Genomic DNA, 16296 nt, shown 5'->3' with positions numbered 1-16296 from the left:
GGATGGCGCCGGCTGAGCACAAAGCGATAAGGGGGGAGAAGAAGAGAAACGTGTCGGAGGGGGAGATTTGGAAACGGTGACCGGTTTGATTGCGAAAGGAGGCAATGAGGAGGAAAGGATCAATGAGGTACCTCCTACCTTAGGTACCTTAGGTTAGGTACCTAAGGTGCCTAGGTAGGTACCTCTGGGCGGCGGCCAGGCCAGGCCAGGGCTGGCAAGAGCGGCCTGGCTGGACTCAACTGGACTGGGACTCTGGGGGGCTCCGGGGGGGTTCCTTAGGGGGGAAAGCTGGGGGGTTCTCTGGCTACACAGGAGCAACCACACCAAGCAACGAAGGTACATGTAGGTACCTAATACCTGCTAGGGGGTAGCACCCAACGAGGTCTGGCTGGTACCAGACATTAGGTGCCTTAAGGTATCCAAGTACTTCAGTACTGGGGCGGTAAGCATAGCGCCCGTCACCAGAGGTAAGTACCTACCTAAGGTACCTACATGTAGGTAAGTAAGCGCCAGGCAGCACACAGCAGTTTACCCAATGACTTGATATCGCGAACTGGGCGTCAGGCCGCCAACCAAGTCGAGACGTGGTGTTCAACTCGCAGGGACCACACGCCAGAAACCAGAAACCTGCATGTGTGGTTGCAAGTTGCATGGCCACCACACCCGTCGTTGTCCTCCTTCCCACCACACACAACGCACAACGGCGGGTTGTGGGTTTGTCTTTGTCGATTGGCCAGTGCGACCTGTGCGAGGCCCTGGAACACCTGGAACACCTGGAACGCCTGGAACGCCTGGAACCCGGCGGAGCATGGGGCTTGGTGCATGGGCAATGGGGCAATGGGGCAATGGGGCAAGCAATGGGGCAATGGGGCAATGGGCTGGGGCATGGGGCATGGGGCGTGGAGCATGGGACATGGAGCATGGGGCGAATATGGGCAGGAACGTGCCAGGCCCAGAGTTGGCCAGAACCAGACGGTTTCGCCGGGCAACCAGACGCCAGCCAACTGCCGGAATCTCTACGGCTATGGCTATACTCAGGACTCCTCCGCAGGACGTACCTCGTTGCCGGATCAGGTACGGCGAACCAGACGCCACCAAGAGGTACCGGAACCAGACTGCTTTCAACAGGCTTTGGGACTCTCCGCACTGTGCGCATCTCCCATCAGTCAGTGATCGGCAACAGCCCCAGAGTTGACGACAACTCCAAGCTCGAAGCTTCATCATCAGAAATCGACCATGGCACAGTTTACGCCCGTTGCAAACTCCATCTTGTTGGCTTTGCGTCGTCCCCTAACATTTGAATTACAAAACGGCTTTGAAATGCTACTTTGGACTTTGAATGTCGGGCACGTCGTGGTCAGGTAAACCTCTCGGGCATCTTTGACCAGACGATTAGCCCAACCATCAAACTGCAACTCGGTTGATGCTGTCAACTCAACTGGTACGTTTGAACACGTCAGAGTTTGGTCGTCTTGCAAAAAGTCGCTGCTGGAGTCTGGAACCACTCGAGTGACTAATGAGTTCAATAGCTCCGCTGCTCTACCCCGTAGTCCAGACTCCGCACAAGCCAGCAACAGCAACAGTATAGAAGATCATCTCCATCAAAGGCTGGCCAGCCTTGTCTAGGGGCAGAGCTAGTGCAATTGATTATTATTCCTGATTCAAATCGCTGGCAGCGAAACCGCAGAGTTGAACGTGGGAAGCAGCTGCAGATTTCGGGCGAATAGAATTCCGATTCTTCCCTCTCATCAAGCTTATCAAGCTTGACGAGCTGCCAACAGGCTGGCTCAATTGGATTTAGGAAAGGGGAAATGTCAATCTGGCTGAGGAGCAGTGCCGCCAAGCATCGTGGAAGCTCCCCAGTGCCCAACTGTGAAGCAACAACTATTGTCAAACTCGGGCAAGATAGCCTCTCACGCTGACACTTTCTAATAGACCAAAAGGGGACCAGAGCCACCAGACTATGGAAATTTCCGTTTGGCAAGATTTCCGCGTGGTTTTTGTCCAGTTGCGCCGGGAGGAATCTAAAAGATACGGACGGTCGGAAAGCTGGCGTTGCCAATGAGCCGAGCTGCTCAGTCTGTGATGCGCGCTGCTGCTTGAGCAGGAGGGCTGGAGCTAAGGAGGTGTGTAGTAAGTTACGTGTTCCTTTCCACCAAGGGCGTCAAGCCGATGCCGAGATCGTGCCGGACCCAGTGGCTTCTCGAGATACGACGGAAAGGAACTTGCCCGATTTCCAACGTCCCTTCCCGAACCGCCGTCACCGTAATCACGAATTACGACGCCATATGCGATGAACTTGTCTGTCTGGACCGAGAGCATTTCATGGCACCAGCTGCTTTACGAAACGACATGCGAAGAAAAAATCGGAGCAGAAAATCCCCGGCGGTGGGGTTTACAGGGCTACGGTTTTGTAATGCGCGGAATCTGGATGATAGTGTTTGCCGATATGATTCGGTTTCGTCTGACATTGGGTGACAGCACATTGATCAACACATTGATCTAGATCTAGGTGGTGTTCCCTCCATTGCGTTGCCAACGAGGCACATTGCACAAACAGGGGCAAATCTGTCAACCTAATAAAAAAAAAAAAAAAAAAAGGATGCTGACAGCCTGACATACCAGCTGTACATGGTCATGACGTAAGTCATGCCTGGATTTTGGCAGGTCAGGGCTTGGTCCGCGTTATTGGTTCGATTGAAGAAGGCACCATCGACATGAGGATACTCCTGTAATGTTGCGGATATGCTGTCGCTTGTCGCTGGTCGCTTGTCGCTGGTCGCTTGTCGCTTGGATCCCTAGCACGTGTGTAGTTTTGGCCCTCGGATAACAAACAGAATTTTGCGCTCAATTCTAGAGATGCCGTGTCGCGACGATTTACGATGGGATGGGCAGGGCATTAACGTGGCAAAGTATGATGGATTCCGTTTTTGGTTACCGCGCCTCGTCCCTTATTTACCAAGCAGGCCTAGCGGTGTGCCAAGCTCCAGTACCTGTAGTCAGGAGGTAGGAGGTAGGAGGTACCTTGGGCTCTCCTTGCCGTCTGGTGTCTTTGCTCGACTTCGTGGACCCAGGTACCTTGTTGCTTGGTGGGGCCGGACGCAGCGACCTCGCATGCACCACACGTACACAGAACCCCCACGGAGCAACTAGCGGCAGAACTGGAGCCCATCTCGTACTCGGCCTGAGACATTCACTGTCTTTCAATGTCTCGAATCTCCAAAGACGACCCGGTTTTCATATACCAAAAACACACCGACAAGGGCACCTGAGACTTGAGTCTTTCTGGAACACAAAAGTGAACAGTGTCCCGCAAAGCCGGATTGGCCTCGCCGGTCCAAGCGGGAGCTTTTCAATCTGCCGTCGCCTAACAACCGCCCAGGGCGGAGGGTCATGATGTACTGAGTACTAAGACTGGCAGTAGGTAAGTACCTACCTAGGTAAAGAGTCTACGGAGTAGCATCAATTGATTGGAGTCATTGGACCCTCTGAAAGAGCAAGGGTCTTGTGTCAGTACGGAGTAAGGAGGTGTGTACCTAGGTACGTGCCTCAAAAGAAAGGGCGCCTGACTGCTGACTGGAGGGACCTGCATAGGTGCCTCCTAAGGTACCTACCTAAGCCCCTTCGCGCCACGCGGCTGCCAACGGCTGCCAACGGCTGCCAACGGCTGGCAGGGACAACCCATCGGGATCTAACCAGACTGCTTCGATTGATGAAGCCATCCCTACCGCTGAACGGTACCCAGTCAGCCATCAAGATTCTCTGCCTCCGTCAACATCTTTGCGTACAAGTCTTTCTCGCCATGCTGATTCTGGCCGTCAAGTGATGAAACCCGCCAGCCCGGCAACAGGAACCTTTGGCGCCAACGACGGCAAACTTTCTGCCCTCTCATCCACAAGGGGCGCCACCCATCAGCCACGTGCGCCCGGCCAAAACACCCCCCCCCTGGGGCCTGAAAGATGCCTTGAGGCTTGATCGTCTGGGTCCTCAGGTCCTCCGTCGCTTGGCTTGGGACGAGTTCGCCAGCCAGCCGCCCCGTTGCCTTTGCGCACGCCAAGGACTCCCCTCACCCATCACCGTTAGGCGATGCTAAATCTCCCCCAGAAGCCCCCGGTGAAGTCGCCGTTATAACGCAATGGAAATCCCCATGCAAAGGCTCGGGGCCCGAGGTAGGCAGCCGAACGAGCCTCCGACGCAGACAGACGTCTCGTCGCGAGCAAGTCCCGAGAACGGGGGACCATGACGAACTAACGCTTCCGACCCAGCCCTTCGCTCCGGCGACAACGACGACGTAGAGCGAGAATACGACAGGTTGAGGGATCAGGCTCGGCTCGAAATGGGCAGATCCCACCGAGCCTCTATACGGGTATGCTTGCTTTTGCCCCGGCCCAAACCCCGGCCCAAACCCCGGCCCAAACCTCGGCCTGACGACTTGATTGGGGTCTAACCGGCGGGGATTTCGCCAGTCCCAAGAAGCCTTCCGCGCCGGTAACCACGAAGAGGCGCACAAGTGCTCGGAGGAATCCAAGCAGCACTACGCCCAGCATGAAGACTACAATCGCCAGGCTGTCGCGTACATTTTCCGCGAGAACAACGCGCCCGGCAAGGTCGGTGAGGATACCATTGACCTGCACGGACTCTTCGTCGACGAGGCAGCGCGCGTCCTGGAGGAGCGCATCCGCGCCGACCAGCAGCGCGGCCAAGAACACCTGCATGCGATAGTCGGCAAGGGCAAGCATTCCGCCGGGCATATGCAGAAACTAAAGCCCAAGGTGGAGGCCCTATGCAGGGAGCTGGGGCTGAAGTACGGAACGGAGGAGAATGCCGGCAGAATGTACATTAACCTCCAAGGCCGACAGCCTGCCTCGGCTGCCCACCACGGCGGCGGCCAGCAGCAACATGGACCGCAGCATCACGGCGGACAGCACTCTGGCCAGCAGCAGCAAGGCCAGCAACAGGGCCAGGAAGGGCTGGTTGGTAAAGTGCTGCCCAAGATAGTCCAAAAGCTGGAGAAGGCTTGCTGTGCAGTCATGTAACATGTAACGCCAGCCCCTGGTTGGTCTTGTTGTTGTTGTTTGCTGTACGAGATTTGTAGACGAGGCGGCACGCGTATCCTGTCAGTAATGCGCCCTTGTAGTTGACCATTCCCGGCTATATCCGCACTGCTCCTTTCCCCGTCAGATGGATCCAGCTGCGACGGTACTGGGAGACTGGACGTTGCTGTACTGGGATCAAGCGGTGACTCGAAGCGCTCAAGCAAAACCGTCTTGTCTGCAGGGATGCAACGAGCCGTCTGGAACTGTGACATGTGTAGCAGGCCTTGTCAAACGGTATCCCGCCTCCTGAACATGTCATGTTGTCTAGAGCAAAGCCACGGTCGGCCAAAAACAATAAGCAAGGGCAGTTTCAACCAGAGGAACTTGGGAAGACGAATACAAAATACAAAATCCTCCTCATATCGCTACGCGGAAAACCACCCCAAGCCTCGTCTCTAATGTAAATAATGATTGAAGAATGTTCTTGCTGCCAGGGACAAGAACGATTCCTTCTTCCTCAAATCTTCCTCGTCCTTTTCTCAGCAAACATCCACCGACGTCAGGAGTGGCCCTGCTGCTGTTCCTGAGAAGCAGCTTGCTCGGGGTCCGTCTTGGGTGCATCCGTCAGCTTGTCCAAGGTAAAGCCCAAGACGGTGAGCATGAAAACAACAGCCAGTTCCATAAGGACACACATGCAGAGATACATCCACACATCCGCGCTGGTTCCCGCCAGAACGACCAAGCAGGGATAGACAAGCCGGACCGCGACAAAGGGAAGCGAAGCGGCGACGCCCAGGAGGATGCGATGCTCGCCCTGCGCCACAAAGCGCCGGTTGAGACAGGCGACGAAGGTCTCGAGCACGAGCGAGGCCACGGCTGCGGCCATTAGACCGACGCCCACGCGGGCGGCCGTGCCGTAGTCGACCGCGACGGAGCCGTTGTCCAGCCGAAACGAAGACTGCGTGCCGCCAACGACGGTGACGACGATGGCCGCCAGGACGAGCGTCTGGATCAGCCGCTGGTGGATGGGCTTGAGGACGACCTGGCCCTGGCGATGGACGGACTCGAAGACGCGGGACAAGAGGGAGAGGAGGACGAGGACGAGGGGCCCGAGACCGAGACTCGTGACCGTCATCCAGCCGATCCAGAGGCTGGTGTTGGTGGGGTCGTTGACGAGGCCGAGGCGCATGCCGAAGCCGATGATGCGCGCGAGGGCGAGGACGATGAGGAATCGCCAGCCGGAGGACTTGCTGAAGCCATGCTTGGCGCAGAGGTAGACGGCGCAGAGGAGGAAGACGGCGTACACGGGGATTCCGACGACGGAGATGACGTCGTATGCGTCAAGGTGAGGCATGTCTGTCTCTGTCCGTCTGTCCGTCTGTCTGTCTGTCTGTCTGTCTGTCTGTCTGTCTGTCTGTCTGTCTGTCTGTCTGTCTGTCTGTCTGTCTGTCTGTCTGTCTGTCTGTCTGTCTGTCTGTCCGTCTGTCTGTCTGTCTGTCTGTATGTCTGTCTGTCTGTCTGTCTGTCTGTCTGTCTGTCTGTCTGTCTGTCTGTCCGTCTGTCTGTCTGTCTTTCCTCTGTCTGTCTGTCTGTCCGTCTGTCCGTCCGTCTGTCTGTCTCTGCCCGTCTGTCCGTCCTGTGTCTCGGTTGGCGATGATTCGACTTGCTCTGTGTGGTGCGCTTTGACTGCGACGCAGCGAGCGTCAAACGCTCTTAAACGATTCAACCTCGACATGCGTCCGCCAAAAACCAGGTGGCCCATTTCCATCTCGGTCTACTGCCAGTTGCCATGTTGGCAAAGCTAAGCCGCTCATCGTTTCGGATCACGGCACGCAACGACAGACACAAAGCGCAGAGCCGCCAGTGCGGACGTCTGGTCAGCCGCCACCGCCACCGCGGGTTGCCTTGCGCGGCGTGGGCGTGGGCAGGTCTTCAGAAGCCATCGGGCAGGCAGAGCCAGCCGTCTGTAGAGTCACCGGTCTGGTACGGCGCCAGCTCGTGTCCGAACGCCCGGCAGCAAAGGAATGGTTAGTCACTTGGCCGAGAAACGGAGGGGAGGAAGGGGAAAAAAAAAAAAAAAAAAAAAAAAAAAAAAGCCCACCGGATCCCTAGGCCTGTGTGGCTCTCGCATTCGAGAAAACCTGCGGCGGCTCGGCTGGACGGCGACCCAAGGCTGACGTGTGACGTGGGTGACGAAGGCTGGTGAAGCCACTTGGGGAGGTTTTGCTGAGGTCGAAACACTTGCCAATTGAGGGTTAGCCCTGTGCTTGGAATTTTTGGTTTCATGTTCTTTTTCCTTTGGTTCTGTCTGGCTTCCAGGGCGGCAGCGCAAGGCGTTCTCACTGCCTCGCACCTTCTTCGACAACGTGGGCGGGTACTTTGGCTCACTGGGTCGGCTTACGTCAGATACAGAACCTCTTCCTCGTGTACATGTCTCGTGTACATGTAAATCTCTGTACTCCGTAGGTACCTAGGGTAGGTACCTGGAATCTGGTATCATCCGGCTTTGCCTTGAAAAAAATCACTAGTAACATGCAAGGTAGTACTACATAATCTGTGCTCCGTCGGATAAAGTGAATGGACGAAGGCGCTTTTTGGCAGGCTGTGCCCTGCTGAGGCTCAAGGGTTTGCATGTTGTAATCCGTAAAATCTGTCAAGTCCTGGAATCGTTCGGCATGGCAAGGGCCTGCCTGTCCTGCCCAGCCAAGTGGATGTGTTGGCTCGGCCGAGCAAGCCACGACTTCACGACGAACTTCACCTCTCTCTCACCTTGTCGTACTCCCCCCCCCCCCCCCACCAAGCAATGCCGACGTCGACCTCGAAGCTCGATTTAGCCAACAATGCCTGTAAGTGACGCGCGACGCATGACACATGACGCATTTGACGCGGCCTCCGCCTTCTTGCCCTAACATGTGCCTGCCCGTGACGCTTTCTAGTTGATAATCGTCTCGGGACTCCCCACGTCGGGCAAGTCCACGCGCGCAAAACAGCTCCACGACTATCTGGCGACGCGCATTGCCGAAACGGACCCCCCCAAGTACCGACTTCATCTGATATCTGACGACTCCTTGTCGATATCACGTGCCGTGTACGATCTCTCCCCCGACACGGTACGCCTGCATACCCGATCGGCCAATTCGTCGGAAAAGGATGCGAGAGCTGCCATGTACGGCGCAGTCAAGAGGGTCCTGTCAGACAGGGACTTTGTCGTCTTGGATGGCTTGAACTACATCAAGGGCTGGCGGTACCAGCTCCATTGCGAGGCCAAGGCGATGCGAACGCCAAACTGCGTCCTGCGGGTGGCCTGCCCCTTGGAGCAGGCTCGACAAGTCAATGAAGAGCGGTTGCGACGGGCCAAGCCAAGACCGACGAGAACCGAGGGCTCTCCAGAGCAGGGGGCAGGTGATGACCATGATGATGATGATGATGATGATGACAATGATGACAATGATGACGGTGGTCAAAAGGACCATGGAGATGCGGACCCGACGACGACGACGGAACCCTATGAACGAAGCAACTGGGATAACCTCGTCTTCCGCTACGAAGAACCCAATCCCATGACCAGGTGGGACTCGCCCCTCTTTGCCATTCTTTGGGACGACAGCGAGGCCCAGAAAACAAGGACGTTTGACGAGCTGTGGGACGCCATGGCCGGCGAGGGCCGCAGAGCTGTCAAGCCCAACCAATCGACCGTCCAACGCGGCCGAGACGCCGGCGGCGACTACCTGTACGTCCTGGAACGCGAGACCCAAGACATTGTCAAGCGCATACTGGACCAGCAAAGCGACCAAGGTGGTGGCCAGGTCAAGGTGCCTCTGCACGCGAGCGAGAGGCAGGACTTGGTCGTGGAACTGCCCGCTGGCACCAAGGTTGGTCTGCCGCAGTTGCAAAGACTACGCAGGGCCTTTGTAGGCCTGAACAGGGGTGGCATTGGTCTGGAGAGCGTCGGGAACATGGCAAGCGATGGCATGAGGGAGGTTTTCGTGCGATATCTGAACGACGCCTTTGACAAGGATGAGTCGTAATCACCTCATGCAGGGAGAGGGTGCTGCTCAAAGGGCAATCAATCACTCTCGCGTTAAACATGTCGAAACAACAAACCATGTAACGAGAGATGAAGGATTCATTCAAGGGCTAAGCCAGGAAATCCGAGTCCGTAGCATGTCGCAGACAAGGATCCCAAGGTCGCCGCAAGCCCACTGGCGGCAAGCACCTCGTCTCTACGAATATCTATTGCAGTGTCGGAGTAAGTCGCGTGCGCACAAGAACCGACCTGCAGGTGAATACCCTGTTTGTCAGGCTTCACCATGGTGGCCGCTTCATGAAGGACCGAGAATTCTCGCGAACCATGGCCGCTGACAAACCAAGACAGGGGGCGGCAAGAGAGATGGATGCTTTGTTGTATTCGCAGGCAGGCAGGCAGGCAACAGGTACCTAATGTACTGTATGTACATATAGGTACCTAGCCTGAGGTAAGCCAGCTTCGCAAAGTGTAAGCTAATGCCAGCAGCAATTTGAAGGCATGGGCGGGGCTGCCAGGTACCTGAATTTACCTACGGAGCACCATGTGTCCGGCTGGTACTCCCGGACGCGCACACGCAACAGCCAGCTGCCTAAACGTCTTGGCTGTGATGATCAATACTGTAGTCTCTGTCTGGTTACTACTGTTGCTGTCTGGTTGCTCCTCGACAACAAAGGCTCTGGAAAGCCCCAGAAGCTTCCAGTTGGCAGCGGGGTTTCGCTCAACCACTTGCAGCTGCGTGCATCATTAATCTTCCGGTCCGGTCAGGGCCCGTCGCCCGTCGCCCGTCGCCGCCATGCGGATTGGTAACCAGCGGAGGATGCTTGGATGCGTTGGTAGATACAGTACATACGCCAGCAGGTCTGCCTACTTCGGACCTCCTAGGTACCTCACGTAGCCGTAGAGAAGGGGTGCGTTGGCCTTGTACCTGCAGCCAGTTCCTTCTGCTGGCTGGCAGCCCAGGTGTGGTGGCTTCGACCTCCAAACAACTATTTACCTCTTACTACTACTGACCTACATACCTTAGGTAGGTACCTACCTACCTACCTTACCTAACCTTGCCATCCATCTCGACCTTTAGTCGTCGACTTTGCCTCCTTTTCGTTCTACTCCGCTCTCCGCCCTCTCCGTCTTCCACCGCTCTTCAGTCCCTTTCTGCTGCTCTTCCGTGCCAAGATATCGTATTTTCAAATACAGCCCGAGATTAGCGACGTTGTTATTTTCTTTTCTAGTCGTGAGATCCTTCGCAGTTGCCTGGTCCCGGCCACGTTTCCACACCTAGGCACGAGGAGACGCTTCTCGCGGAAAAAGGGAAAAAAAAAAATAAAACACACACGCACACGCACACAACACGCGGCACATCATGGCCTCCCATCCCGAAGAACACAAGAAAAAGGTCAACTTGACGTGGGTCTTCCAGCCTCCCTACGCTTTGTGTCGACATCCGTGCTCGCCAGTCAAGAAGCTAACATATCATCCAAACAGCGACCCTTCTGGTGCTGACGTCAAACATGTTTGTTCACCTCATCCGCAATACCAGCTTTCGACTTGAACCGCACGCTAACATTTCTCGCCAGGAGGACGACACTGCGACGGCGATCCTCAAGAAGAAGAAGAAGCCTAATCAGTTGATGTGAGTGAGCATTGCATCCCCCGCCCCCGCCCGTGGTAACAGGGCATTGGGCGACAGCATCAGCGTCATGTCTTGCTGACTCTGCTTTGCACAGGGTCACCGATGCTGTCAACGATGACAATAGTATTATCGCCTTGTCGGAAGCCACAATGGACGCTCTGCAGCTATTCAGAGGCGACACAGTCTTGGTTCGAGGCAAGAAGAGAAAGGACACGGTCCTTATAGTCCTCGCCGATGAGGAGCTTGATGATGGCAGCGCCCGAATCAACAGAGTCGTCCGTCACAATCTCCGTGTCAAGCACGGTGATATGATTACCATTCTTCCTTGCCCGGACATCAAATATGTGAGTAAGAGACTGAATGGATGGGCGTCTTCTTCTTCTTCTTCTTCTCATTCTTCCTCGTTTCGAGGGTCGTTTTCGCGTCGTCGTTAACCACAAAATAGGCCAAAAGAATTGCCGTTCTGCCCATTGCTGATACCGTCGAGGGCATCACCGGCTCCCTCTTTGACGTTTTCCTCGCTCCGTACTTCCGGGAGGCGTACCGACCTGTTCGCCAAGGCGACCTTTTCATAGTACGCGGCGGCATGCGGCAAGTCGAGTTCAAGGTGGTCGAGGTCGATCCGCCAGAGTACGGCATCGTTGCGCAAGATACCGTTATTCACTGCGAAGGCGATCCCATCGAGCGGGACGAGGAAGAGAACAACTTGAACGAGGTTGGATACGATGATATCGGTGGTTGCCGTAAGCAGATGGCTCAGATTCGAGAAATGGTCGAGCTGCCGTTGCGACACCCTCAGTTGTTCAAGTCGATCGGCATCAAACCTCCCCGCGGCGTTCTGCTGTACGGACCTCCGGGTACTGGCAAGACGCTCATGGCTCGTGCGGTAGCCAACGAGACTGGTGCATTCTTCTTCCTCATCAACGGTCCCGAGATCATGTCCAAGATGGCCGGCGAATCCGAGTCCAACCTGCGGAAAGCCTTTGAGGAAGCCGAGAAGAACTCACCGGCCATCATCTTCATTGACGAAATTGATTCAATCGCGCCCAAGCGTGAGAAGACCAACGGCGAGGTCGAGCGACGAGTTGTCTCGCAGCTTCTGACTCTGATGGACGGCATGAAGGCCCGATCCAACGTCGTCGTCATGGCCGCCACCAACCGACCCAACTCGATTGATCCGGCTCTGCGACGATTCGGCCGCTTCGACCGGGAAGTCGACATTGGCGTCCCCGACCCAACCGGTCGTCTCGAGATTCTCCAGATCCACACCAAGAACATGAAGCTTGGCGACGACGTCGACCTGGAGCAAATCGCGGCCGAGACGCACGGTTACGTGGGCTCCGACGTGGCTGCCCTCTGTTCCGAGGCTGCCATGCAGCAGATCCGAGAGAAGATGGACCTTATCGATCTCGACGAGGACACCATTGACGCCGAGGTTCTCGATTCCTTGGGTGTTACCATGGAGAACTTCCGCTTCGCCCTCGGCGTCTCCAACCCGTCGGCCCTCCGTGAGGTCGCCGTTGTCGAGGTTCCCAACGTTCGCTGGGAGGATATCGGTGGGCTCGAGGCGGTCAAGCAAGATCTCCGAGAGCAGGTTCAGTACCCTGTCGACCATCCCGAAAAGTTTCTCAAGTTTGGCTTATCCCCATCCCGAGGTGTGCTCTTCTACGGTCCGCCCGGTACCGGTAAAACCATGTTGGCCAAGGCTGTTGCCAACGAGTGTGCCGCCAACTTCATCTCGGTCAAGGGTCCCGAGCTTCTCAGCATGTGGTTTGGTGAATCAGAGAGCAACATCCGCGACATTTTCGACAAGGCCCGAGCTGCGGCTCCCTGCATCGTCTTTCTTGACGAGCTGGATTCAATTGCAAAGGCTCGCGGCGGCTCTGTCGGAGATGCCGGTGGTGCTTCCGATCGCGTCGTCAACCAGCTCTTGACGGGTACGTCTTGTTTGTGCCTTTCTATATATATAATTTCTTCTCTTGGCTCAACAGAGTCGAAGCTGGGCCTCATCACCCCCCCCCGTTGTACTTGCACAACTTGACTAACGTGGCTATAGAAATGGACGGCATGACCTCCAAGAAGAATGTGTTTGTCATTGGTGCTACCAACAGACCAGAGCAGCTCGATCCCGCCCTGTGTCGTCCCGGGCGTCTCGACTCCCTCATCTACGTGCCACTTCCCGATGAGGTTGGCCGCCTGAGCATCCTGAAGGCTCAGCTCCGCAAGACGCCTGTTTCTTCGGATGTTGACCTGGGCTACATAGCCAGCAAGACGCACGGCTTCTCCGGTGCTGATCTGGGATTCATCACCCAACGCGCCGTCAAGATTGCCATCAAGGAAGCAATCACTGCCGACATTGAGAGAACCAAGGCTCGCGAGGCCGCCGGTGACGAAATGGACATGGATGAGGACGCCGAAGATCCCGTTCCCGAGCTGACCAAGGCTCACTTCGAGGAGGCCATGCAGATGGCTCGCAAGTCTGTCAGCGACGTCGAGATTCGACGGTACGAGGCCTTTGCTCAGCAGATGAAGAATGCCGGTCCTGGTGCTTTCTTCAAATTTCCCGAAGCCGGTGCTGACGGGCAGGCTTCGGGCAATGGTGGCAACGGCTTTGGTGATGCCGGCAACGACGACGATCTCTACGACTAGCCGAGTCAGGTCGGCGAAAAAGAAGAAGGGGGGGGGGGTAGGTTGGCGGGGAGGGGAGGAAATGATGGACAACAACTGGTGGCACCAGTCCCTGTATTCTAAGTTTTTCTTTTCCCCCTCACTGGTCATCTCTACATCAAGTCTGGCACGCAGATATAGAGGAGCTCAAACTCCAAGGGAAGGGTTTTTTTTTTTTTTTTTTTGGGTTTTGCAGTTATGAAGCTTTTATCAAAAGGCTGCTGCGTGTCTGCTGTTCTGGGATTCTGGGAGTTGGTAGAACGTAGTAAAGGGAAGAATGGGGGAGGGATTATTGACATGACAAAACCGGTTTGATAACTTGACGACTGATTAGAAGCCAGAGAGGTGTCGTAGATGTCTTGCTGCTTGGGTGGGCTTGGTGTTTTGGCACCAGTTTTTTTTCCTATCCGCACGCTCCCAAGGATACAGTCAACAGCACTCACCACATGGCCAGGCACGCACGCATGCAGGCAAGCTTTGCCACAACCACGTCAGAAAGTCAGGAATGCGGCATTTTTTCTTTCTTCTTTCTTTTTTTTCCCTTTTCTTTTTTTGCAGCTGGTTTCCTGTTTGTCCCCCCTGCCATGCCATTTGCGAGCGTTTATATACATATAAAGGGGGGGGGGAGGGGGGGGGGGGCAAGCAAAAGCAACCTAGGGGCGGGGAAACAAGCAAAAGCAAAAGCCAAAGCGACAGGAGCAGGAGCAGGAGCAGGAGCAGGAGACGAGGGAGGCACGAAAACAAGAGGGTTGGGTGTATATATGGTGTGGGTTTTCCGGGTTGGCGCGGCAGGCCAGATTCCTCCAGATGGCCTGCCTGCCTGTCTGCCTGTGGTTCGTTCTTCCAGGGGAGACGGGAAGCAAAGAGTTGCGCAAGGTCGAGGTCGCGAGGGTCAAGCTCGTTGCTTGATGGCGCGAGGTAGGGGTCAAGTGCGCCAGGTGCGGTTTTTCCCTGGTTTTGCCCTTTTTTCAACCCACCACCCTCCCAACCCGCCCTTTCCGAATGCCTGGCTCTGGCGATGGGCACCGTCGACGAGCCAGACCAGCCAGCTAGGCATTCGCGGGGGAAAAAAGGGCAGCACGCGCCTTCACGCGCCTTCACGCCCCCCCGTCTTCGTCCATCTCGCAAACAGCCTCGAGGCTCTCCCTCGTCACGCGAAGGGCCTCCTCGACGACGGCATCCGGAACGGCCAGGTTGGCCCTCTCGGCGGGCCCGTTGCCGTTGCCGTTGCCGTTGCCGTTGACCTTGGCGGCAGCGTCTCCGTTGGGGCAGGCCGCCGAGGCAGACGCCTCGCGGACGTCGTCGACGACGCGGCGCAGGAGCGCGGGGTAGGTGGTGATTTCGCCGGAGCGCAGGAGCGCCAGCGCGTGGCTCTGGATCACGGTCGGCCAGTTGGTCGAGTGGGAGTTGAGGGCGTGCAGCAGGGCCTCTTGGATCCTGGGGTCGGGTCGGGTCAGCTCAGCTCAGCTCGGCACCCCGGGGGGGGGGGGCAAGAAGGGGCAAGAAGGGGGCGTACTTGGAGACGTGGCCGTCGCGCAGGAGGAGGGTGTTGATCTGGGAGCGCAGGTCGGGGTCGAGCGTGGCGGGGGTGTTGCTGGCGGCGGAGGAGGGCACCTTGAGGGGCGGTGAGGGCTGCGACATGGTGATGGTGGTGGTGATGGTGATGATGGTGATGATGGTGATGATGGTGATGATGGTGATGATGTCGTCGTCGTCGGTTGGTCTGGGCTGCGACTTCAAGTCCAATCAGGGCCCGCGCTTCGCAAAAGGCCCGCTCGGCCTGGTGCGAGGCCGAGGGAGAGGGTTGAAGGAAGATTGCTTGCTTGCTTGCTTCAGAGGGCCCAGTCGAGCTGGCGAGCCTGGGAATCGAATCAAATCACACCAGCCAGACTCTCGCGGGCGATGCATCGATCGTCCTGTGTCAAAAAGTCAAATCCATGTTGCTTGCGAGGCGGCAGCGGCCGGGGCGCGCTCGCTCCACCCAGTTCCAGCTAGCTAGCTCCTGCTCTGCTCCTGCTCTGCTCCTGCTCCAGCTACCCTGCACCAGCCCCCGCTCCAGCTACCCTGCACACCGACACGTACAATGAATGTAACATGTTCGACGCAATGCTTCAGCCATCAGCCATCCCGGGTCCCCGGCCAGAACGCCCTTGACCGCCACCTTGTCGTCCCGACAGAGAGGCAGATGGGTAAAGAGGGTGAATTAACCAATCATCATCATCATCGTCATCATCATCATCATCAACCATCATCACCACCACCACCACCACCATCGTCATCCGTAGAGGCAGCGGAGCGGTGAGTTGGTTCCCCTGCTCGGCATATGCACCGCGACCCCCTACCCTGTACCAGGCCCTGTACCAAGCCGCGTCGTCCCGGTCCGGGGAAAAAGGGGGCAGCAAACAGACGGGGGAAAAGGGAAAAGGGAAAAAAGGAACAAGGAACAAGGATACAAGGATACAAGAAGAACGAGGCTCCAGATATCGTGGCCGGACTTGCTTCCGGGCGCTGCGCCAGGCGCTCATGAACAAGGCACGGCTCGGGCACGTACATGCATGACGGCGGGCCAACGTCAACGTACATGTGCGACAGAACGGCTCGAGGTTCCAAGCATACATACATGTAGTCCGCATGCCGCCGCGAGTGAGGCCCCCAGGAGACGACGAGCTCACCTTGCTCTGCCCTCGTTGTCGGCCTGGTTAGTAGTATCTTGCCTGCGGCCGTCTTGTCTGGCTCCTTTCACAGACAGACAGACAGACAGACTGACTGACTGACTGACTGACTGACTGACTGACTGACTCGCTGACTCGCTGCTCTCTCAGAGGACGGATGCTTTTTGCAACTTGGTTCCCTCGGCCTCGAAAAGACGTCCATGCCAAACACACCCCATCGACCGTGGACGGACGACTCGAGAGATGTTGAGTCACACCGTCTTG

The 16296-nt window shown here is 56.6% G+C and overlaps 6 protein-coding genes across 6 annotated transcripts; 4 read left to right on the top strand and 2 right to left on the bottom strand.

The window, feature by feature from the left end:
- Positions 1 to 873: 873 nt before the first annotated feature.
- On the top strand, positions 874 to 1301 carry UV8b_06527 (uncharacterized protein; the record flags this gene model as incomplete). The annotated part of the gene is made up of 2 exons (XM_043144024.1): positions 874 to 1074; positions 1167 to 1301. The coding sequence occupies 2 exons, from the start codon at positions 874 to 876 to the stop codon at positions 1299 to 1301; spliced, it is 336 nt and encodes a 111-aa protein (XP_042999959.1).
- Positions 1302 to 4135: 2834 nt separating this feature from the next.
- On the top strand, positions 4136 to 5036 carry UV8b_06526 (uncharacterized protein; the record flags this gene model as incomplete). The annotated part of the gene is made up of 3 exons (XM_043144023.1): positions 4136 to 4169; positions 4266 to 4366; positions 4467 to 5036. 3 exons carry the CDS (start codon positions 4136 to 4138, stop codon positions 5034 to 5036), a joined length of 705 nt encoding a protein of 234 aa, XP_042999958.1.
- Positions 5037 to 5595: 559 nt separating this feature from the next.
- Positions 5596 to 6390, bottom strand: UV8b_06525 (uncharacterized protein; the record flags this gene model as incomplete). Its single annotated transcript, XM_043144022.1, has 1 exon — positions 5596 to 6390. One exon carries the CDS (start codon positions 6388 to 6390, stop codon positions 5596 to 5598), a length of 795 nt encoding a protein of 264 aa, XP_042999957.1.
- Positions 6391 to 7876: 1486 nt separating this feature from the next.
- Positions 7877 to 9064, top strand: UV8b_06524 (uncharacterized protein; the record flags this gene model as incomplete). The annotated part of the gene is made up of 2 exons (XM_043144021.1): positions 7877 to 7882; positions 7973 to 9064. The coding sequence occupies 2 exons, from the start codon at positions 7877 to 7879 to the stop codon at positions 9062 to 9064; spliced, it is 1098 nt and encodes a 365-aa protein (XP_042999956.1).
- A 1359-nt stretch (positions 9065 to 10423) lies between these two features.
- On the top strand, positions 10424 to 13342 carry UV8b_06523 (uncharacterized protein; the record flags this gene model as incomplete). The annotated part of the gene is made up of 6 exons (XM_043144020.1): positions 10424 to 10467; positions 10546 to 10573; positions 10638 to 10693; positions 10788 to 11037; positions 11139 to 12630; positions 12750 to 13342. 6 exons carry the CDS (start codon positions 10424 to 10426, stop codon positions 13340 to 13342), a joined length of 2463 nt encoding a protein of 820 aa, XP_042999955.1.
- Positions 13343 to 14457: 1115 nt separating this feature from the next.
- On the bottom strand, positions 14458 to 15001 carry UV8b_06522 (uncharacterized protein; the record flags this gene model as incomplete). The annotated part of the gene is made up of 2 exons (XM_043144019.1): positions 14458 to 14797; positions 14877 to 15001. 2 exons carry the CDS (start codon positions 14999 to 15001, stop codon positions 14458 to 14460), a joined length of 465 nt encoding a protein of 154 aa, XP_042999954.1.
- Between the last annotated feature and the right edge of the window lie 1295 nt (positions 15002 to 16296).

Source organism: Ustilaginoidea virens, chromosome 5 (assembly GCF_000687475.1).
Source record: "Ustilaginoidea virens chromosome 5, complete sequence".
NCBI classification, from domain to species: Eukaryota; Fungi; Ascomycota; class Sordariomycetes; order Hypocreales; family Clavicipitaceae; genus Ustilaginoidea; species Ustilaginoidea virens.
Note: the sequence above shows the minus strand (reverse complement) of the source record. Positions and strands in the feature narration are given on the sequence as shown.